Genomic DNA, 25,471 nt, shown 5'->3' on the forward strand with positions numbered 1-25,471 from the left:
AAAAGATTCTTTGTGAGGACCAATCCAGATGTTGGTACCAAATGCACAGCCAAAGTCAGTACAAGCTGCAAGACGGGAAGTCAAGAGGAAAGTAGTCAGTGTCAACTCCCGGATCACCACCTTCCTCGAACGACTCGCTGAATTTGAATAGAGGACTTCCAACTAGGTAAGCATTTTACCAAATGTTTATTATTTTATTGTCTTTTCCTCCTATCTTGCATACTCTGACTTTACTTTAGGCTTTTTAATATGATTTTAATGATTATTTATAAATGGCATTTGATTCCTACACAATTGCCAGTAAGTTGCCAGTAAGGTACTGTAAAAGTCTAACAGTGTTGACCAAAATATGTAACGTGTGTTACAACATAGCTAGAAGCATTGCATGATGAAACCATAAATAACCAGTTGTTATGGGAGTTTTTTTTTTTATTTACAGTAATTTTTTAAAGTGCAAACAACTTCTATCATGGGTTAAGTGAAGGACCTAGATGATTCCAGATTGGGTCAAAAATGCAGAATGTTGGCATTACTGGAGTTCTTCATAAACAAAAAAACAAACATGAAGTGCTGGTAGAAATCCAGTTTCTTTCTCTGGGCCTAAAATTAAAAAGATATAAGCTCATAAGGATTTACTTCTACCTGCATTTTAAAATGCTAGGAAAAATATTAATAAAGAATATAATTCCACAGAGTTAATGGAGTGCTTATGACAGATCTGTTAGGAGATGCAGTGCATAAAAGTACTGCACATTTTTTAACTGCTCATACCTCTTAGATAGCTCTGGAAGTGAACACCTTTAAGTCGGCAGCTTTGCCATCCGGGTACAGAAGAAGCCAGAAAAACGATGCAGGAGAAAGAACACAGAAGAAGCAGGATAACATGAAGCACAAGAGGCATGCTGTGGGCTGGCTCGCACTCTAAAATGTGCACCTGCTAATGACATCCCACTCATTCCAAGGAAAATCTATAACTGGGGCAGTTATGCAGCATTCATGTTTGGAAAAATAGTTAAAAGTTTCCAAAGTTAAATTTGCTTTCCACAAGAATGCCCTACTCTGTGTTAGAAATATCTATAATTGCAATTTTAAAAAATTAAGTTTGTAGTTGCTATGTGATAAAATGTGCAAATGTTAATAGATGTAAACCACTGTTTCTTTCTTGTCCTTTTTATACAACAATCTACAAAAGCAGACCAATAGGAGTTACACATTTCCATCTAGATTTGCTCAGAAATATTGGTATTGTTACATAAAAGCAATAAAGTAATGGTCAGATGGCTATTAATCCCTCATCAAAGTGGCAAATCATTCCTCATTCCCATTGTGATAAAAATGTTGATCACTATGAGTTTGTGATAATACGTAAATTCATAACTACCAACTGTCCAAATACTGTTGCCAGGCAAAGACACTTCATTTTCTTTCTCTAAAAATAGTCCTGCAAAGGTATTTGATTGAACACATGGATTGTTTCATACACCGTCAAAGACTTGGCTATTCTGCTCTAGATATAAGAGGGCGTATAAAAAAGCATAACTTAAATAGGCCTGCTGCAGCTGCTTCAGGTTTAAAGTGGCTCTTAGCGCCTCATTTGGTAACTGTGTTTAATCAAAACCCTTGCTTTCCTCGCTGAAGCTGCTTTACATAGACAGCAGGGTCTAAGTTTGAGTTTGAACTCACAAGACAATGATTAGATGTTCAAACATCATCACCAATCGCCTCTCCGGTTGCCAGGGCGCCACATTCATCTGGAAAAGGATGGCACTGCTGGCAGGCACTGACAGGGTAAGACTCACCCCGGGCCTATCGCGGGGGGAGATTGATGCACTTCTCGGCGGGGGAAGAACTGACATTCATTTTAATTAGGCAGGCAAAATAATGCGTCTGTGGCACATAGCCTCCCTTGCCTCATCTTCAACGTCTCTTCTCATGGGGAGAAAGGAAAAGGCGTCTCCAGGGAAGAATGAACTCCAGAAAAGGCCACTAATCAGGCCATGTATATATCACTTCTAAGTCCTCGTGACATTATTTTTCTTAAGATGTTTGATTAACATTTAATTAACATTTGTATGACATTTCATATCAGAACAAAAACAAATATTTAACTGGTTTCGTAAAAAGTTAGCTTCACACCAGTGAGAGGATTCATGTCTGCGTAACAACGAAGGTAGCAATGACCTTAGCGGCACCAAACATCGAGGGGTGTTTTCTGTGTGTTCTGGGGATAGTGTCATTGTGGCACAAACATTTTAATGAGTGTTTGATTGCTAAAAGCTTTGGCAGATTCACATTAATTTACCAAACACCGCACAACCCTTCAGGCACACAGAGAAGCGACACACATATAGCCACTTAGAGGCAGTCATGGGAAAAACACACAACAATCTATACAACATGTACCGCCTGTGAGCCAATTAAAACCCAAACAAGAGTCTCCGTGGCACCAAGGAGAGGCTGTACACTGACACCTTTAATAAACCCTGCTGCTGCCAGCCTTGTTCCTACCTTCTGCTCCACATACTGTTTCTCTTCCATCCCCTTTGCACTGACATCTCAGATAGAGAAATAAAAACATTATTAAGATGTTTTTCTTTTTTTCTGTGTAGAGCTCAATTTGGAAAAGGTTTTTTTCTCAATGTAAATTAAGTCAATATCACCTCTAGTTTCAGTTAAAATCCTTATGCTGTTGGGTATTTATAAAAAAATAAAAATAAAAAAATAAATGTACAAATTAACTTGAACAACTGGAACCCCTGAGGAAAGGGTTATGACTCAAATTAACTTTCAGATATACCAAAGCACGAATAAATCTTTTTAAATTTAGCCATGCTCTAAACTAAACAGTCTGAGTCTGATATTTCATTAAAAATGCAATTTAAGGTTCTACATGTTTTAGGTAATGTGCTGTCAGGACATTTGACCAGCTTTCTGAACTGAATTAGTCATGTTAGAGAATATTGAGTGAAGTGCAATAAGTACAATGCAGTGTAATATTTCTTTAAAGCAGCTGAGTTAGTTCAGTATTGGACTGCTATCAGTCGATGCCTGTTGTAGACTGACTGATAGGAAAAATTAATTTGTCATTACAATACAAGCTAATGCAAATATTAAACTAAACAACCCATTAAAATTAGATTTTTCTGTCCAAAATATATGTTTTTTGTCATTTTTGTGATTGAAGTATATTGCTGTGACATTAGGTGGAGAAGTCAGGGAGTCGGCTGATTAAACACTCAAAGTTTTCTACCTACTGTTTAAGGTGACACTTTCTACAGCATGTCTGAACAGTTTTTTTTTTTTTAAATCACTAAACTTTTGAAGCTCGTAATGATTTCGTTTACAAGAAATCAGATAAGATCTGACAGTTCCATCAAACCTGACAGCCGCAAGGCAATAAAAGAAACACCTCTTTGAACAGTCAGTAAGAGTGTAGCACTTATGTCCCAAGCTAAAGATTAAGGCTAAGAGAATATCTAGAGAAATTCTTGGATCTTCAGGACAGATCAAGCAGGATATTGTCAAAAGGGAGATGCGATCAGAGGCAATCCCTCAACAATTATCAAGAAAACACTGATCACAGTCACCATTATCATTAAAACCTATATATATATATATATATATATATATATATATATATATGTGTGTGTGTGTGTGTGTGTGTGTGTGTGTATGTGCGTTTAGACTGTATATATTATACACCCTATTGACAGACAGATATGGCCTCCAGAGAATGTCTTAAAGTCCAATAGATGAAAAACAGAGTACATATAGTTAGTGGCAGCGGTAACTCCTTCACAGACTTTGTTCAGGAGAGAGGAAGTTGAATACGGAATGGCAGAAGAACGTATTGAGGGTTGTCTAGTGGCCTCCTCCAGGAATATGTCCCAGTTGACCACAATGGGGTTATCAAGCAAGACAATGACCCAAAGCACTCTAATGAGTCCCCCGCTAAATGACAAAAAAAATTGAATTAATGCTTTGGTGTGGTCTAGTCAAAGTCCACATTTAAACACAACTCAGGTGCTCTGTCATCGCCTTAAAATGCTACAAGGTGACTGCATTAACAATATTCTTTGAAGAAGAGCGAGCCAAACCTCCTCCATAGTGACGGAAGATAATTATTTTTCTTAACCGTTTAGTAATCATAAACGGTTGATGGAAGTTGTTGCTGCAGTTGTTGTGGAACAACCAGCAGTTAGGGGCAATTAGTTTTTCCACATTTGACCAAGTTGATTTGGATAACTTTCTTTCCTAATTAATGTACCGGTACTTGATGGGTATTTTTCCTATATACCTAAATAAAAGAACTACAGACACGTAATATGAATTTTATGACAAAGCTTTAGCAAAAGGAGAAGTCTCCGAAACAGCTTCTCCAAGCTGCTTACAAAGAGAGTTCTGATTTCCTTTTACGCGAGCTCCTGTTTTATTGTCAAAGAAAAACAGTCAAAACAGTCAAAGGGGCAGAGGTCGTAAAAAGAACAGAGGTTGTAAACGTGTAGCCTAATCAACATGTAACCTAATCAACTAGAAAACTACTCAACTGCTCACATGAAGATAAACAGACATCCTGACCTCCACGTCAGAAAATACACATATAAGGGAAGAGAACACTTTAATTAGACTGAATTTCACCTAAAGTAAAAACAAAATGATAATTCCGAAAATTCTCTAACAGTACTCATCTTTTGAAAAATTCTTTTGGGTTTACCGATATAATCTCTGTGGGGAAACTTTTAGGTCTTGAAACATGTCTGTGACATCAAAATGATAACCAGTTGAAATATGTGGGGAGGAAAATACTTTCTCATTCATTCAAAATTAGTAGGAGCTGGAGCAAAATTAGTGGCAACTGAAGCCATTAATATTTTAAAAAAGCATTGATGCATAGGTTCAATAAACCAGAGAAAAATAATCTACAGAGCTCATCTAAAAATTAAAATGAGAATAGAGACTGCATTATAAAACATATGGAAATGGTCTAATTTTTATTAAAAGTTTTGCTGATTAAACACCAAAGAGTTGCTTTATTTTGGGTGCAACCTGCACTATAAATCAAGTTACTACTAACTAAAATTCCTCTGTTTATTGCACTATAAATGACCTTATTGTCCACATTTGAGGAAATATGCTCTCTTCAGCCCTATCTCTCTCTCTCAAGACATAATTAAGAAGATAGGAAACTGAAAATGTCTGATAAGCTCCATATCACCTCTGTTAATCAGCCTCAGCTGCTGTCCAAAGGCAAAACTACATTTTAGTCCTCATTTTTCTCTTCTCCACCGCTTATGAAGCAAGTAGCGGGATCCTTGAAATATAGCATGAAATGTTTTGACATTTTCCTCACTGGTAGAGGACGGCATCATGATTGTTTGGGCATATTTCATAAAAATGCCAAATATACAATGTTGATAAATAAATTGGTGTCTCAAATTCCTGTCTTGTGTTAATCCAGAACTGATTTGTTAATTTTATTGAAGATATAAAATTATATATACAGTCAAACCAAATGTTAAGCAAAAAAGGCTTACCCGATCGAAAAGAAGTTGGACGACAAAGAAGCTACAATCAGCTATGAAGCAGAAGAAATCCAAATCATTCCGACCGCTGTGGTCCTGTAATAAATCTAATGAAGTTTTTTCAATAAAATGTGTCATTTGATGAATCAAGTCACTGTATTTGCTGCATCCCTCATATCAATCCTTGTCATTAAGTCATTCTGTCATTTATGCAGAAGAGAAAATGGATTTTTCAATTTAGGATTGTTTTGTGATGACAACAAACAAATCCAAGTAAAAAAAAAAACAAATTAGAATAAATGTTATGCTACATTTAAAAAATATTAAAATCATAAAAAATATCATGTATAAAAATGATGCATTCAAGAAATAAACATAGTACCACAATCTTATATCAAGTTTTCCTTGCCACTTTTTTACTCAACATCATAAATGCCACCCAAGTCAGACCTTTTCTCTTCCAGACGACGTTGTTTTCTTTATAATACTGTACAATACTTTGTACAGAGGAAAGAAAGAGCCTGCTGCCAGATTCAGTTCTGCCTCTGCATGTATCCAGATGAGAGCTCAGTAAAGGGCAAAACAGTGAGTTTGTTTAAAGGTCAAGCATTAATGGCTACACTTCCTCAGACGCTCGGTAATCAACTGTGCCACTCACCAGGCTGAGTCAGGGTTAAAGGTTGCACAACATGAAAAAGTGAGGAAGGCGACGCTTTCATTAGCCGTTCTGTGCTGGCCCAGTTACACAAACGGAGAACCTATTTCAGTACATGACGCATATCAGAACTGTCAACATCCCTTTTTTTAGTAATTTAGGTTTGATATCATGTAACAGCTTGGGAGGGTTGCCAATTACTGTTCCAAGAAGGTGACTCACATCTAGCAGTGTCTCTGGGGTAAGAGCAGAAGACACTGGAAACATGAATCCAACTACCTCCTTTCGATAAAGCCTTAACTTTGATTCTCCTCACCCATTTATCCTCTGTGTGTCTTTTCTTTACAACTTCAACCAAAGAACAATCACTCAACCCTCATGTCAGTGTTTTGGATGACTGCTGCTTTCTTCACCCTCATGACAGATTGATTCTTTGGAAAAGGACAAAGTCATGCAGGCCGTCAGCGCCTTCATCCTCAATTTCCTCTGGACCAGCCCACCCATTAGTGATGAGCTAGTGCTTGTCAGCAGAAGAAGACAGGCAACAATATGCCCCATCGTGCTGTATTAAATTGTACAGTATGTGACTGTTTTGCATGGCTCAGTAGGTGAACAGTGCCAAGCTTACAGAGGCTGGAGAGAGACAGCAAACAGCAAGCAGCAGGGAAGAGATGCCTGAGATGAAGTTAAGGTGAGGATAAGTTGATGCTGACGGGACATAATTAGGAAAGCTGCCATTTCCTAACATCACTTGTCAGTGATCCAAGTCTTCTCACAATCTGTCATAATATAGAAGGTTCTTACAAAAACTTTTGAGTAAATAACTAAGTGCAAGACGTGCTAAAAGGTATAATTTTCTTTAACAGCACCCCATGGCCCAATACCTGCAGAATCCCCTTCAGAAAGAAGAGCTTTAAGTCATTTTCTGAATGACTAGATATAGTGTCTTACATGAAATAGGTTTCTCATGTAGCCAAACAGAAAAACTCTTTTCTAGGCTGCATCTAACCTCTGATTATTCACCATGTGAGCCTTCATACAAAAGGTAAGCATCGCAGAATCACTGTAGGTATCAAGTTAAGTACAACAATGGCAATATAATGTTCTTTGCATAAAATGTGTGGGACATCTCCCATTGCAAATGTTTAAAGGAAACTTCGAAGGCGTTCAGCATCTTCTTGGTTTTATTCTATTCAAGTGCCACTGCCACTGAAGAAAGTAACTGCCTGAAGTCCAGTGATGTCTTCTGTCTCATTGCACTTCAGCACTACTGCATTTTAACAGCAAAAATAAAATGCGTCATTTGACATCCTGCACTCCAGCAGCCTCAGTGTGTTTTTGACTGAAATCTTGAGGCAAGCTGGTCATCCTGACCGTCTGTCATAGATAGATGCATCACACCTTCAAGCTCTCTTCAGATCCCACAGCAGGGGTGTCAAACTCTGGTCCTCGAGGGCTGGCATACTGTAGAGTCTGGATATGCGTCCACCACACCTGAATCAAATGGCTGAATTACCAACTCAAGCACTCAAGTTGTAAAGAGTCCCGCTAAAGAACCCTGTGTGATATAGAGGTGTTGACAAAGAAACATGTAAATGCTGCAGCACTTTGTGCATTTCAGGTTGACACTGTTCATTACAGTAGTTCATTCTGGTTGGTGACCTGCTGTAAACCCATATTCAGGTCTCTTCTGATGCAGGCAGTGGACTGATGTGGAACAATGTGCTGCAGTGAATAGTGAAGGACGAAGAGTGCAAACCGTCAAGTCAAATCGTCTGCAACGAAACTCAATAGGACCACTGATGAAAGGAAAATAAAAAAGTTAAACACCAAATCACAAAGTAGAGCAACATTGTGAAGGTAAAAGGCAGGAAGTGGACCTAGTGCGTTTGACCTCAAGAGAAGTTGATTACTTGAAGTTTATCAGCCACAGACACAGTAGGAGAGCAGCCTATCAGGAATATACCCTCTCCATTTTTTCTCTCCAGCCAACTTCATTAAAATCGTTATTCTTCATCCCCTCTGATTGCTGCAAGGAATGTGAAATAAAAGTATAGCTTAAAGATTTTGAGAGATCAAGGACGACACTTAGAGACATGGCAGAGGGACCAACCAAACAGCCAACTCTGGTTGCACATTGCTAAGTGGGAAAGAAGAAAAATGACGACACCACAAGAGTTTATTTCTACATAACCTCAGGCAACGATGGCAATACAATTTTGTATTTTAAAAAAAAAAAAAGGAGGGCATTCTTGTGCTTTGCCTTACAGTGAGAGGCTGGCTGGCTTTCAACACAGCACGGACGAAGCATCCAGGCACTCTGAGAGCACAGGGTGATTGCCTCTGTATTGCAGTGGTAATGTTTTGAGAGTGAAAAGGGATTTCAGCAAACTACTTTTCCTCTCTTCACAACCACCTTAGCCCCCTCAGAAAACATCAAAAGACATAAGTCTATTTAATCTGAGGAAAGAGCAAAAACAAGGCAGACCGCACCTGTAATGCCACTACAGTTCAACACAAGACGGTTGTCAATGTTGCACCAAACAGCGCCATCTAGTGTTGAAGTTAAAAATGAAAGCCGGAGCAGCATGGGAGAAGCAAGTACAAAAGTTTACTGTGAGACCTAAATAAATATCTTTATGCACACATTTCTAAGGTAAGGCACCATTTTTTATTTGTATAACAATATTCGCGCACAAGGTAATTAAATGTACTTCACAGAAAATTAGAGGAAGTAAAGAAAAATACATTTTAAAAAAAATCTGGCATTACATGAAAAGAAAAAAGTATTGATTTCGACAAATGAGCAGCAAAAGCAAAATAAAATGAACTGATAGCCTTTGAATCTTAAGCTGTAGTAAATGCAGTGCTTTCACACTTGATTTAAAGGAACAGCAACAGTTTCTGCATATCTGTTGGTTCCAGAGATCAGCAGCAAAAACATGAAAGACAAAATAGTGCTCCGTTTTTTTGGGTTGTTTTTTTTTTTAGTTTTGGTCCTTGGAACATTGTATGTGCTTCTCCACTAGAGCAGCTTTAACCAATTCTGCCCTGCCGGATTCATGCCAATTAGAAAGTTCTGCATGGATTTTCTCTGTTTTTCATACTTCGGGGGTAGTACAAGCCACGTATTGAGCACATGTATTGATTGACAGCAGACTGCATTTGTTGGCCCATGATTTATGTCACTACAAACTCCAAAAGACATATCAACTACCGCTGTGGGCTGCAGACTTGGGTCTGCTATAAGAAAACTGTTCGGTGTGGAGGAGGGTAATCATGAGTTTAATCTTGAGCAGCACAGGAGCACATCTGTCAACTTTTAGAGTGGAATGACTGTGATTTGGCACTGAAGAAGGGAGAAACTTTGCAGCTGTGGCACAAATTCTGTCGCAGTTGTAGTTTTTGCTGGAGAAAAAAAATGGTACTAGATAATATTAGTTTTACATGATCTGAATTTTATTCTTTGTTTGGAATTTTCATTCAAGTAGTGTTCATTAATAGATAATGTTTGCATCTTTTAATTCCATAATCGATATCCAAATGGCTGCACATGTTTAAAAGATTAGCGTGCAATGAAATGGATATATTCATATTTATAACAATATTTTCTGATAATCTGACCTGTTTTCACTATATTTGAGCCAGTAGTTTGAGTTTCCATAGTTCAGCATGATACTAGCCCACACAAGAACTCCCATCTTTTTTAACAAGTAATTTATACAATTTATATTTATTTTGGCTTTGAGTTCAGGTCAACTCACAGAAGGAATTAAAGTAAAAGGAAGTTTTAAGACATTTTTCATCATTTGTATTTTAAGGGAAAAAAAGTGAGAAAAATACAATATAAATTCATTAAAATCAGAATTCAAATTTTGTATTAAAAGAAAAAAACTGAGATTTTATCTTTCAGCCATATCGCCCAGTTTTTAGCTTCAACAAGTCTATTGGAGTGCTGATCTTTAATCTTGGTTTTTGGGACTCTTTTGCAAAAGATTTTCATCAGATAATTACAAACGACAGACCATTTTGGCCTTAGACAAAGCCCAAGTAAATAGTGTGTTATTCCACACAGCCCAACAGTGGCACAACAGAATAACAGGCGATGTAGTGCTGCATCAATGTTAGACCAAAACCTGTGTCAACAGTGTTCACAATAGCTGAAGAATTCACTGTAGGAATGATATTGTTGGCTGAGACTCAAATTTAAATTCTGAATGTTGTTTAGATTGAAATTTCTGCTGCTGGCTGATGACACATCATCACCAAGTCACTCACTCCAATTGTGGAGACGACTTGCCCCTATAAAAGTCAGCAGATGCAGGAATACGACAAACTGTTTTGGACAGAAAGGGGGGAAACAGAGGCAGAACGATCTCAACCCTTCTTGCTGCATTGGTGTTATCACAAAACACATGGAGACAACTAAAAGGTGCCTTAGTTCCACCATAAAATGTTTTGTAAAAAGAATAACAAAAATTATTTTTTTGCATAGGTTTAAGAAAATAATGACTCATTGATATTACAGACAGAAATAAAACATTGTGTATCAACAGTAAATCTTTGGTAAGCGAAGTTTTAATATTTACATGTTAGGGGAAAACTTTAAATATTAAATTCTTCGTCTAATGTAGAGGAATTCCACATTATCTTTGTTCACTCAGAGTTATAGATAACATATGACACAAAGTAGCCCTACTCTACCACAGAAGATGTCAAATAGTCTGGAAATGTTGGCGAAATTTTCTGGCAAAATACTCATCTATCAGGCATTATGTCAAACACAAAACTTAGTCCCAGACAAGTGTTAATCATAGAATATTCAGTGAAAACACAGACGGTGCATGGTGCTTTCTATTACTCTAAAACTCTTTTTTGGAAGCTTAAATTTAATTTAATCTCTATAAGCAATATTAAAACCATAATTTGTTGTTCAACCAATGCAAAAACCTTTTTTAAGTGCTCATAAATACATAAATAACACCAAATAGATTTATTTTTTTACTTGGTGCACTTAATCAACGACTTTTATGATGTTTTCTAAGTACTAAAATCAGTCAATCAATCAATCAATAACTGAAATGTCAAAAGAGGAAAAAAAAAACATTTATATGCTGCTTGATTTCCAACTGAGAGAACAACTCCAAGTCTTGGAAACGTTCAAAAAGTCTTAGTAAAGTTTGTGACAACTATCCAGCATGATCATCCATATTTACTGTCATCAAATGGTCTGAAATCTAGTTGGCAGAGCTCGGCTGACTTTCCTGAAGGCACACCTTAACTCAGTACCACTTCAACACTCTTGAAGTGTCGCATCTCTGACAGCTGAGACAGGGCATGCACAAGTACGCTGCCTCATCATGCTGTTCTTGGCTGCCAAAGTCACAGAGCATAAAGCTGTAGCCATCAGCTGATATTATCATATGAGAGTCTTACTGCAAGATGAAGTTCGGCAGCTGCGCTTCTGTCTTTTAGGAGGAAGCACGAGAGAAAATCCTTATCAGTGAACAACCAACGTCTGGAGAAACACGCGATAACTTGCATGCGGATGTATCAGCGTGCACTAAAAACATCCACAAGACATCGCCACAAATAGAAAGTATTCTGCACTTTTTAAAGTATTTTTCACTTCATCAAACATTCAGAATTGCATGGTAGAGAAGGTGAATGTGGTGGAGTAGAGAGTGGGTGAGGATCTGTTGCTATTCTGAGATGATCCAGATAGCAACTTTATTATTTCAACAGGTTTATTGGAATTTTTGAACTTAGGTGAACGTTTAAAAAAAAAAAAAAGGGGGGGGAAAAAGTTTCTGCAAAAGCATGAATATATTTTATATGAAGAGACTGTATGTAAAAAAAAAATATAAAAATTTAAACGCTAGTTGCAATGGAAGTGTCAGTGTAAAAACCTAAAATGTTATTTTGTGCTTGTTTAACTATGGGGATCATGAACACCCACAGTAAAGCTAATGAGCATCATAAAAGCCACTGCTGGCAACAGAAGAGGATATTTCAAAACCAGCAGTGAAGTCACAGGTTTTACACCCTGTGGCAGCATAACTTGAGTTGGTTGGTAATTTTCTCATTTTGGATTCATAACCAGTGGCAACATTTTTGAGTGAAATCTCTCAACATTGATTGACAGACTGATGTAAGTTTTAGAGCAGACATCTATGTCCTTCTCTACTTTAACCAACGCTAGTCACTGAGCCTCAAATCCAGCAATATCTCCTTAGCCAACTTGGAATCAGTGTTTAATTCTGACTTGATCATTATTCCCAATGATCTTCTTAGGAATAGACTAGATATTCACAGACCCTAGCATAACTCCATACTTAAACTGTATTATGTTTCTCAGACTAGAATAAGCTAGATGGTGTAACTTTGTCACTTTGTCTAATTATTATCCATTCTGAGTCAGCAGGCTCACAGAATATTTTAAACTTTATGAAACAAACAACCTTATAAATACACACACAGAATGTCCACAGGTTGCCATGGTAAGAAAAGACATTAGTTATTATATTAATACTGATGCACCATGTCATCCAGGTGACATTGTGGCTGCTTGTTTTTCTGCTGCTGTTAATTGCTGTCCTATTGACCCTTCATTGTATACAGGGCTGTACTCGGTAAGATAGTAGGAGCTTAGCCTCAGAATGTGTTGAGGGCTCACCCACACACATAATTACCGCAGTCTTTTTGTGTATTTTGTAATGCTGGGAGCAGCTGTTTAGTATCGACTTATTTTACCAGGACATGTTGCCAACGTGGATCTCTCCATCACTGGGTTGTTCAACTTATATGACCAAAAAACCTAAATGAACTCCAGCTTAATTTAATACTGCAGAACAAAGTGAATATCCATAAAATATCTGTATCTAACTAAGGTTAGTACATACAGATTACAGTTTTTTAAAGAATCTCCATTAGTTCTTACCGTAGTAGAGTATTCGTCCTGTGGTTCACAGCGCAAACAATACAATAAAAACAATATTACAGACATTGCAGAAACGAACACAACACCAAAAATCCCTTATTGTACATGTGTACAGTGACAAAGAATAAATTCTTATTCTAATTTAAAACCAAATTATCTCAATAATTCTGTATATTTGTAATTTTTACTGCATAACTGTTTACTATATTAAGTTAGTATAGTTAAAAAGGACTCAAGAAAAGGAGCCACTGCTCACACTTTTCCCCTCTTCCTCTCTTGTCAAGTCAGTCTATTTGACAGCGCAAAAGTTTTAGTTTCTCATGCACAACATGGAGGTGTGCGTCAGTCTGCCCAAGCTGGATGCCTTTTTAAAGTGGAGCACTATGCATACTAATCACTATGTGCAAGCAACTTGATCTTAGAGCAGTTATTGTTAATCATTTCTTTTTCTATATTTTCAGAAGCACGACTGTTTGTTTCAGTTGCAAGTTGAGATATTTTTGGTTATAGCCAGACAGAACCTCGTGGCACAGCAGCTGCAGTGCAAAAAGATGTAATAAATATAATAGGCTGATTGGAGGGCTCCTGGCTTAATGTGGATGTGATTGTGATGTAGTCCTTCCAGAAAGCCCAGAGGGTCACTCACTGCTTCCAGCAGACTGCTCTTAGCAGAAGAAAGTCTCTTACCTGGATAATCTAAAAATAAGACCGTGGCATTTAATGAACCCCCTCCTTAGAGTTGTATCTGAAATTATGTTAATTGCATCTCTAAATATTGTAATCTGGTTTATAACTCGGAAATTTAAACTTGTACTACAGAACCAATAAATGATTGATAACAGAACACCAGCATATCATCTACTCTTCCAATCATAGCAGCTCAGAGGTAAATGGTGACTTGGGGCCCATCGTTGAAACCATACACCGAAAATGTTTGGATTCAAACTCCTTAAAACTTATCTGCACGAACAGGAAGCTCACACAACAAGTCGAGAAGAAAGAATAATTAAAACTCCGAGCAGATCTTTTTGGACATTTTACTGTGAAAATATGCTTGAGTGTTTGACAGTTTTCTTTCTTCTCATTTTTATTCATGTAAAGATGTTTTCAATAAAGATAACTTCCTGGCTGGGGCCCATTTCAAGAAGAGGTTGATACCAAGCCAGGATCTGGATTTAGGATTAACCCACTCTATAATACATGTGTGTCCCTCTTACCATAGTCTCTCGGCCTATGGGAGCGGAGAAGACGTACTCCAGCTGAAAGACGATTGCCAAAGCCTGATTATTGGCCATTTTGATCTCCAAGCTGCTGCGAAGGCCCAGCATCTGAGGACGTGATGATGTTGCAGAGCTAAAGAGAAAGCAAAGAGATATTGATGTGTAACGTAGGCGTGAAAAATGTGATGGCGGTAATGAAGAAATTACAATGCTTTTCCAAAATGTGAAAGGCTTTAATATTTCTCCTCCTATAGCTATATTTTCCATTAAAAGTGAAAGAAAATCAATGTGCTGGAAGATTTACAATCCCTTACTAAATATTTCCTGGCAAGCACTTGCCTCCTGTGTGAGAAATGAAACGGCTTTCTATGTATTCGTCATTCACAGTTTGCATACACCAGAGGGGGGAGCATACTGTGCATTGCTCGCGTGTCATGAGGTGGGGCCGAGTGCCTTTTCTTCCTTTCGCTTCACAGACTCTCTTGAGTCAGTTTCCCCCTCTTTTTCTCCCGTTTCTAAAACCATCCAGCATAACACAAGCCAGACAGACTGTCAGCTGTCACTGACAGCACCAGTGAGAGTCAAACGCCATAATTACTGCCTACACTATAGAGGTATATCAAACCAGATTTACAACAGACATTTCCATCTTCAAAAATAAAAAAAATAAAAAAAGGAAAGAAGTGCAAAACATTTTTTTTAGTATGGAGAAGACGATGATTATTGTGGTCATAAAACACGAGTCGCCAGGCACAGATTGTGGGTAAGCATCTTGATGAGTTTGTTGTATAGTTAAATGTTTGTACATACATTTTTGTTATGGTAAGAGACCCGTGTCATCACACATAATCATAGTTTCTCCAAGGGTCTGGTATGCAGCAGAGAAAAAAAAACAATACATTTTGATGTGGATACCCACTTTCAAGAATTTGTGCAGTTCCCTAGCCTATTTTGCCATTCCCGTTTTCTCACCTTTAAATGGAATTATTTCATCCTTCACGTTACTGTTTTGTGCATTACTATTTTATAAAACTGCATAAAATATCCCAGCCAATTACCCTGACAGGCACAGCTTAAATAAGAGCGCTCACACTGACAAGAATGTGTGGAAAAATGTCAGAACACACATTCAGTGCATGCAGTGGTTTCTAGTAAGGTTGTCCAGTGACAGCATGTGGGCGAACAGTGTTATGTTTTCAACCAATTAGGTATTTTGGAGACAGTGCTGTCAGCACAACCACATTTCCTAACGCCATTCACAGTAGGTATAATTAAGAAAGGACAAACTTCGAGCAATGAAATACAGCAGAATTAGGGCTGGAAAAACTGGAAAGGAACCGTTTGACCTTCAGCCGTGAACTTTACGTTTGCAAGCGAAGCCAGAACCTCCACATTACCTCCAAATCTGCTTCAAAACAGAATATTTATCAGAAATATTCTAATTTTTTGTTATTTTGTAAAGAAGCAGAGCAGAAACATAATAAAAAATGTTTTATTATTTGTAGGTAGGAAAATGTGTAAGATTTACACACAGTATTTAATAGACTGCCATGACACATACTCCCAATATTTCTGAAAAAATAAAATAAAATAATAAAAAAATTTCAGGCCGGCTCCTTAATGGCTCGCTGATGCGCCCACACAACTCATTAATTGGAACTTCTATTTGTGTGAGCCAAGAGGTTTGTGCCGTCTCCAGAGCAGCGACTGTGGGTTTCTGGGGACAGCTCATGTTTTCTGAACAAAGTGAGCTGCAATGCAAAACGCATCAGAGGAGTTGTGCTGTTTCTGGACAGCTGGTAGAAATACAGCCACAAATCAGAGGAGCCTCCAGGAAAAATGCAGAAAATTCACACGTGCAAAACCTGTGACAACAGGTCATTACACATGAATGTAATTCTGCACATGTGAAAAATTATGGGAAATTGAAATGAGAAAATGTGATAAGGCTCAGGAAAATATTAACGTCTTAATAGATTGAGATATATGAAACATGAATATACATCAGCATTCATTATACACAAGATTTTTGAAAAGCTGGAAAGTGTAAAGACCATATAAATATGCCTGTGAAATCCATTAGATTACAAATGATCTCCATGTGAAACATGAAATACAATAAAACAGGCATTTATATGCAATATCTATATTGTGCATTAACATGTCTCTAGAGGTAAACATTTACCCATGTTTTAACATTTTTTAACATGAAACATCTTTTTCCACATTGTGGTGTGCTTATTTTCAAAAGTGCTTTTAGTAACCTCATTTGGAACACGCAATCACGTTTCCACATTGAAAATAAAAAAGACATAAGAACACGATGCACTAAGGGGGGTTAAAAACCAATTCAGTTAAACGAAAAACAGTTACTCCTAAAATATTTATGAGATTTCAGAATGTATTGTGCCAAGTGTCAGAGATGAGATTTCCTTTCACTGAGTGGATTGATGACCTTACATCACAACACTCGCTTTAGAAAGGTTGACATTGACGTTTTCTGTGGTCTCAATAAGACTCAAAGGCCAAAGCATTTCTTCTGAACTTTCACATAATTATCAGAAAACAAAACATTGGTTTGAAAAATAAAGTTGTTTCATGTAGGTCAAAGATGATGTAGTATAGTCGTATTTATATATGTGTATAAAGCTGTTACATTCACACACTGACAGACTTTCTGAAACATGAGAATTATTTTAAATTCAATGCTGAGTTAGGTTACTAAATCTTACAGGATTCATAAGCTAAGGCTCTGATGTACTTTTGTCTTGTGCAAATTCTGTTGTGGCATTAAAAATTTATTTAGTATTCAATAATGAATTAAACTGCAAAGTAAGTAGCTAAAGTGTGTTGACACTGTGAATTCTGCCACCTGCCTCTGCAGCATAAGGATTTTCCTGTTTCCTTACTAAATGGCCAGTTTGGTCAGGAAATTACCTGAATAAATCCAACAAACAAATATTAACTAACTTTGCTAGGGAGTTAACTGCTAATTGCAGCAGAGGAAAATAAAAATTAAAAAAAGCATATCTTAAATTTTGCCCTTGACACAGATGATATAGCTGCTGTGTGGAGGAGGAGCAGGTAATGAGCAATACAGGCGGGAGGAGGAAGTGCATAAACAGAAGGATTCTTCATTTATGCAAATTTATTTGGAATGCTAGAAGACATTAGAATAATTTGCCAAACCTTTTATCTGAGCTGGGGAAAGCAATCTGTTTCCATACTTCTCACAATTTATTTTACGTTTTGTTCTTAGTTTGGTTTCAATGGATGTACCAAAACTCTACTGACTGGATTTCATCATTCATTTCTTTTTTTTTTTTCTTGCCATTGTTGCCTCTGGATGCAGCAAAGAATAGCATTACGGAGCGGAGGACAGCAATGATGCAACAGCAGGCTTTTATTGGCCATCAAACTCTGCAACAAAAGCTGTTTAGGACATCTCAGGGTTTGAGAGTAGGCAGCAATAAAAACTGATATTTGAGCAAGACTTTACAGTTTTCACTATGACAATAATACACCTCAATTTGTGACCATTAAAAACTGTCCAAGTCTGGTTAAAACAGACAAGCATTAAAATATTGTGACCTATGAGCAGGTCTGTATTAATGTGATCAGTTTTGACACGATAATACCGCCTTTGCTTTGTAAAAGTATTCATACCTCTTCCACAATTTGTTACAATCAAAAACTTCAGTGTGTTTCATTGGGATTCAGCATAAAGCTGAAACTTATTATGAAGGGGAAGAAAATTATTCATGGTTCTCAAAATGGTTTAAAAAAAAATTATATGTGGCATGCTTTTTTTTTTCCTCCTTTACCATGATAACCCTAAAAATAAAATCTAGTGCAAGCAGCTTCCCTCAGATGTCTCCTATCCACTAAATACAATCCACATGTTTGATTTATTCTCTGTATAAATCCAGCCATTTTGTGAAGGTCTAAGTGGTTTTTTGATTTTTTTTAGAAAACATTAAAGAACAGCATCATGAAGATCATGGAACACCGCAGGTAAGTTTAGGGAGAGATTAGTGGAGAGGTTTAAAGCAATAGTAGATCCCACGCTTTGAACATCTCACCAAACTTCACTGTTTATTCCTTCAACAAATCTGGCATCTAAGGAAGAGTGGCGAGAAATTCATTTCAAAAAGTCATAAGAAGTTACAAAGTATTAATTTAGTTGAGTTCAAGATAAATGAATGTCACCCTTTCCATAATTTTTGGCAAAAATCTTGCATAGTTTTCCTTCAATTTCTAAATTATGGACAACTTTTTGTGGGCATACCACATACAATTGTGCACAAGTTTCTAGCTTTAAAATGACCAAATGTGAAAAAGTGTGAGGTGTGGGAACACTTCTACAATGCACTGCATTTTGACTATTTCATTTAGATCCAGAACATTTCTACATAATCCCTGCTATCAATCCAATTGTAGAAAAAAATTCAAATTCAAAAAAGAAAAAAATTGTCCCAGTCATCTAGAAATACAAAAAACAGCATGTAAAGCAAAAATATAGTGTGTGCTGCAGTTCCAGAGAAGTGAGAGCAGAAATGGACACCAGGAATAGTACTCTGCCCCTATATCTGCCAATATTATACTAAAATGACATTAATGCCTAGCAAGCTTCCTTCAAATATACATTTTTTTTGCTGACTTTATTAGATAAACTTTCAATCATTTCTCGATCAGCAAAAAGAACAGCGCTTGGAGAAGCTGATGAAATACCATAAAAATAAGCACTCCAAAACCTATTTCTGCACATCTGCAGATCTTGTCTGACATCAGAGCTCTGGTTCACCATCCTCTGCAGCCTACAGTTACAGCTCCACTGTACAGATACACGTGTAACGTCTGCTCACCTGTCCTTGACCAGCGTGCTCTTCTTAGAGGTGCTGTCTGTTCGTCCTCTGACTCCTGACGCAACTTGCTCCAGGACCACCACTTGGGGCTTATCAAGGAAACACCAGCCATTGTGCACACCGACATGAAGCCTCCGTTCTTGAATGACAACCGTTCTTTGTGCATCCTCTGGTTCAGGTTGTTTCTAAGAAACAGAGAAGCTCAAATTGGGGTTATCACACACAAAGCTAAAGCAGTTTGCATGAACAGTGCATGTGGATGAGCTTGTTGATTTCAACAAGATTATTGTCTAGTTTCCAATGTCATGCTCATAAAGACAATGGAGAGTCTGATGGAGCCTTGATCTAAACCCCAACTAGCAAAGATTTAAAGTGGGGATGTTATGTATTTTCCAGGCACAGAGTGCCATTTTAGAGGACCATTAAATGACTATGTAACCTTCAGTAACATAGTCAAATACTGCATATATCAAACATAACTTGAAAGAAATTAAATTTTCCAATGTGATGCCTTGAAATTGGCATATCTCTTTAAGAAGCTCCTACTGTTTCCGACACGCCACATTCAGCACGTCATCACAACAATGTTCCTCCATGACGTAATTTACAACTGTGTGTAGGAGCATTGGACTGAAAAGTAGTTTGTATGATAAGCTCTGCGGAGGAGCAGTTCCACCAGGTGTTTGCTCACTGCTGCTGCAGCTAGTCTAGAGGAGCTGAGTGAACAAGGTGTGGGGGAAAATCTAGTGCAAGCAGCAAGCTAGGTTAACAGGCAGTGTTAAGTGAGAGTAAGTGTTTAGGTGCCACAAAGCACTGCCAGAGGAGATTCATGGATTCCTTAAACTTACATGAAAGGATACCAGGTGTGTTTGTGATGAGGAGATATTATAACATCACATAAAGCTCAAAAAAGCCTATTTTTACAACCCTTTTAAAAAATGCATTAAGCCAACTATGCCTCTCGTCACAGATTTTAAGGCAATGGACAAATCTCTCCATCTTGCTTTCTAAAAAAGACTGCATAGGAGAGACAGCAGCAACTTGCAATTATAGCCTTTATTTTGAAAAAAAAAAAGCCAATTAAATTGCTAGAATTAAACAAATGTCATTAATCCCCTCTTTTGTAACATCAGATTCACATACTTTTAAAAAAAACTTTTTAAAAGTATGTGAATCTGATGGTGTGAGTAAAGCAAAAATAAAAAGGTGAACTCTTCTTTTTTATGAAGGCATACCAAAAGAAAACTACAAACTCCAAGTCCAATCATGTCCTCATGCTACTGTCAGCTTATTGTGTTTTTTTCCCCTGCAGACTGGCAGTCAAGGGCCTTGAACAACTTTTGAACTCCATGAGCCGCAATTACAGAGGAGCGAGCAATTTTTAAGTACAGACTTTCTGTGGACAAGAAAATCTGTTTGCTGACAGGTTGAATTAGTTGGTAATAGCAATGGTTTGCTGAGGGATAAAGTAAAATTTCTTACAAAGATGCAAAGGTCTATTAAGAATGTTTGCTGAAATGTATTAAGGCTCGGGACCGCGATATAAATGCTTAAATTTTAATATCTGTTTGTTGAGACTGAGAATGATATTAAATATTGAATGATTTTAAAAAGTTTAACATTTAGGAAAACTGCATAGCATGTTCAAGAGGAAAATGAGAGATCCTAGAAGCAATAATGTAGAGAAGCTTAACCCATTAGCTTAGCCACAAATACTGTCTCCATGCCTTGTCGGACCGATGCTACAAATCCTGGTAAAGTACAAGGACATATTTTTCAATAGGTTTGCATTAACATTTGACTGATATTATGTCACATGTTAATTTCCAAGTAACTGAATAATGCAATTTCATTAGTTGTGGGTCATAATCATTTAAATTACCAAAGATAAATGTAAAACTTTACCACTACATAATGAACTCAAGTAACGTGTTTTACTTTCAGAACTGACTTACTAAAATAAATTAGCCTTTCACTTCTATATTTTTTTTAATTCGCCTGTATAGACAGCCTTTAAGCTGGGAAACTTGACAGTCATTCTCTTTAACTGCTGCTGAAGGCCTAGTTAAACATCCATTGAGGCATTTTCCTTGCATTGATGCTTTCAGCTGATCACTGAAGCCCACAGAATACATGTAAATCACAATCTGATTCTGAAGAGGCGAGTGTATCAAGTAATTGTAGCGAGGGACTACATACTTGCTGCTATTTGTTAACTGACTGACAGTCGTCCACTGACTGACTGCAAACTGTCTAACCCTGAAATGCAAAGACACCATATGCTCGCCTCTCGTTCCCACTCCTTCCTATTTGTTTCATTTCAGTGTTCTTCTCCCTATAATGTCTCCTACTCCCACTCGCCTTTTCTCTTTCCTCTCTGTTTCCATTGTCATTCTCGCTCTCGGTCCCCCTAGCAGCTTAAAACCTTCTCCATATCCACCCACACCTTCTCAATCAAATTAGCATATCAATTCAGTCGGGGGTTTTCTTTTAAAGCAGCAACAGCAGGAGCAGCAGCCTAGCTTGCCTGGATACCAAACAGCCCACATGCCTAACTACTTACTGTTCTTCTCAGGTTACATCTATGCAACGCTTGACTTTATCCTCATCTCATCCTTTTTACAACCTACCCACCGTTTGTATTTTTCATTTCTTCTGAAGCCAACCTCCACAAAAAGCTCAACAACTTATGACATTTTATGTTTGGTTATGGGAGATTAAGGTTCTTGTCAAATCCTAGCCTTTTATCCTGTCTGAAAAAAAATCCAAAAAACACCCCAGTATCTAACCACAAATGTGATATTTTCTTTCAATAAATGATTATTTTGGTTACATATATATTCAAAACTATCAACTGTTTGACCTTTATTATGTGCTTGAGGTATTCTGTGTCACTATGCTTGACAAGAACTGCAATATGTTTTTCATCAATTTAACAGCCTTCCTGATACATTTTGAATCGTGCTGGCTGTAATTTGACTTTAGGACAGGTTATTGCTGTACCGGTTTTAGTTTGCTTACACAGGCTAATGCCTAATCAATCGCAGAGTTACAAGAACAAATTAGGATACATCCGAAAATGCAGGTGGTATTGTTACATTATAGTTACCTAAAACAAGTAAATATTGTGTACAAAGTCTACATTATGATTTCTCTGCAAACTGATTTACATATTCATGTCATTGCTTTGAATAACTGAAATCTCTAGAGGTGTGCGCGTGTAGAAATGGATTTTAGTCTACTTCTGTAGAGATTTTAACCTCAAGCAGTAAAAGCTTTTTTTTTCTTTTGTCCAATGGTTAGTATAACAATTTGAGCTGATTTTAATCAGTGCATTTTCTTAATTTATCAGTCTGTTATTGTGGTCATATTTGAACTCATAAAACGTACAGCAACAATAATTACCATTAAATGTATGACCCGTTCAATAGCAAATATTTTCCATATAATGCAAGTTTTTTTCTTCAGAAGCTCATAAATGTGTTGACAAAAGCAATACAGCAGCAGTTTTCATACAGGCATCTGTTTCAGTTTTCATCCATGTTCAAAGACTTAATTGTGCAAGTTGACTTTTCAGCAATACAACTAACTGATCTGATATGACCAGAATAAACTAAACTGAAATAAAATAACAAAGATGCACCCAGAAATAGTGAAAGGAAGCCATTTTCAGTATCCACAAGGTTTTTGAGGAAGAACAAAAGATGGAGGGAATGAAAATGGTATGAAGTATGTTGAATGTTCATTTACCATTAGTGAAGGAGTGAATTGACCCAAAGTCTGATTTACTAGAGTGTGTGTATTTATATATATTTATCCTTTTCAGGTTTCAATCTTTCTGCTTTGAATTATACTGATTTGGACGTGTTTGCAGGACTATTGACATCTTACAGCCAGACGAAATGTCTACATTTCTTGGGTATACATATATATACTGATGTGAGCATTTGGCTAATTATATTAACTAATAATACAAAATGCAGAAGTCAGTTGAAAATATCAGCTCCACATCATTTTGCCTTTGGTTTCAAGTATTAAATGTTTTGAAGCACATGCTTTTGCTTGTGTAATGTAGCTTTATTTTTTCTCATTAATATGCAACATGTACCATGCATATGTTAAGTATTTATGTATATGGAACACCTTTTGATAAGTCAAGCTCATCTTGTCCATTGTTGTGTCAGATTGTGGTGTTTTTGCATCATGCAGCTGATGTAACTACGCTTTATAGAGTTAAGATGTTATACTGCCTTTAGTCTCACTGTGACAGAGTTGCAGCTATCAGCACAAGTGTGACAGGATATCTGTAAATAATTGCTTTCAGTGACATTCACATCATAATGATGGTGTATATTTCCACAGATTGTCTGCGCTCACTATTTCCCTTCACTGCAGCCTGTGAAGGATGACAGGCAAATGGGTTTGTCTTTTGTTGGACAGGTCTGTCATGAAGTGTGTCAGAAAAAAAATAAAAGAAAGACAGGGAAAAAGTTGTTTAGAAGACAGCATCAGTTAAAATGCTGTTTTCTGCTCCTTCTGTCCCTCCTTTCTTGAAAGTTCCTTTTTCATTCATTTCGTTGCTCCCTTTATCCTCACTCTGTCAGTTTCTCCCTCTCTCTCTACCTATCTTACACACCATCCTCTTTCTTCCCCTTCTTGCTTCTTGTCATCACAGATTTCTTCCTCCCCTGCCTGGAATATGAATATTTTAGGGCTAAGAAGCTTACAGGAACAATAAAATGGCCCCAAAGTTAAATTATACTCCATTTTTGTAGTCACTGAAGAGGAAATTCTCAAAGTGATGAATACACCGGTGGATCATGGGTGTGCCCCTCACTTTTTTTCTCATCTACGCAAGCCTGTTATCTAATTTGGTTTTATTCATGGGTTTGATATGTCAGTAACTACAACTTGAATTGCTCAACTTGGGAGTTGAACAAGCTAATTTTGGACATCAGCCTATATTTGATATAACACACTATACAGTGAATCTATTTGCTGTTGAGTATTAACAGATGCTTTTTATAAAATATTCAAACAGAAATGAAACTTGAGAAGCTGATATATCTTGGCACAAAGCTATTGGCTGGCGTTTAGATATTAGCTTCTGCAGTAGGGCTCAGACATTTTGCACTCCACTTATTAATTAACTTGAAGCCATATCTGGTAGTTCTAAGCGTTCAAGTATTTGCGGTTTTGGCTCTTCGTGGGTTGCTGCACTCAAACGTCAAAAGACTTTTCCAATCAGCTTTTCTATTCTGAAAAGGCAGCTCACATGAGCTCTACCGGGTCAATCTGACAGCAACACTCTTCGGTGTGAGTGTTGCGAGTGACGTGCTTATATTATCAGAGGAAGTAGAATGACATCGGAAACTATTTTCTAAATGTCAAAGCATGTCTCTTGGTTCATGCTGCAAGCCACCAAGGCAATAAGAAAGTCCTGGCTTGCAACATAATTTAGGAGGAAATAATAAAAAATCATCTGCTATAATGAACTGAAGAGATTTGAGGCTTTAACAGGAGAAAATATTTTCCAGGATACAGACAACAAAAAAGGCATGCTGGAGCTCATTTCCACAAGAGCTAGTCATCTACATCAAGATTATTTAGTCCAGAAGTATGAAAGAAATATTTTGCAAAACTTTTTTGGCTATTACTCATATGCGCTTCCACATATCAATGTCCACACGAAGATATGCGAATGCACAGATACACACATCTGTTTTTACAACTGTGCTCCTGGGGGATACGTTGGCAAGGGCACAAATGCTGTTGGGAAAAGAAAAGCTCTGCGCTGAAAAAAGACTGGGAACAACTCATCTCTGAATGCAGTCACTGATGTTTTACTAATGCAGTCCATGCTAATCGTGCTACTTGCTAACCTAAGATGAGACCATTTTTTTTTTAAAACATTAACTCTGTAATTACAGTCGTTATTTTTTAATACTAACTTGCTCTTTCACACATGCAGCCACCACTTGAAAACACAACTTTATGTACATATATATATATATATATATATATATATATATATATATATATATAATCCAAATTGGCCAAATTTGACCATTGCACAGACAAAGCTTCACAAAGTTCAGTTAAATAAATCAGCAACAAAATTCGGATTCTTTGCCGTTACTCAATCCAAAACTGTAGTATTGATTAACATGACAGAAACTGGGAGGAATGGTGGGTCAATGTGTTCATAACTGCTGGTAGTCTTAATTAATTTGTTTGCTTTGTTTGTCTAGTTACAGAAAGCAAAAACA

At 37.1% G+C, this 25,471-nt stretch overlaps 1 protein-coding gene across 2 annotated transcripts in view; it reads right to left on the reverse strand.

Moving 5' to 3' along the window:
• Positions 1-25,471, reverse strand: part of nphp4 (nephronophthisis 4) — a 168,038-nt gene that overhangs the window by 97,364 nt on the left and 45,203 nt on the right. For both annotated transcript variants that reach the window (XM_044117171.1, XM_044117160.1), the window contains exons 7-8: positions 19,203-19,387; positions 14,335-14,470 (exon numbers count right to left, since the gene is read on the reverse strand). In XM_044117171.1, the coding sequence (XP_043973106.1) occupies positions 14,335-14,470; positions 19,203-19,387 (321 nt within the window). The remainder of the gene's footprint in view (positions 1-14,334; positions 14,471-19,202; positions 19,388-25,471) is intronic.

Source organism: Gambusia affinis, linkage group LG01 (assembly GCF_019740435.1).
Source record: "Gambusia affinis linkage group LG01, SWU_Gaff_1.0, whole genome shotgun sequence".
NCBI classification, from domain to species: domain Eukaryota; kingdom Metazoa; phylum Chordata; class Actinopteri; order Cyprinodontiformes; family Poeciliidae; genus Gambusia; species Gambusia affinis.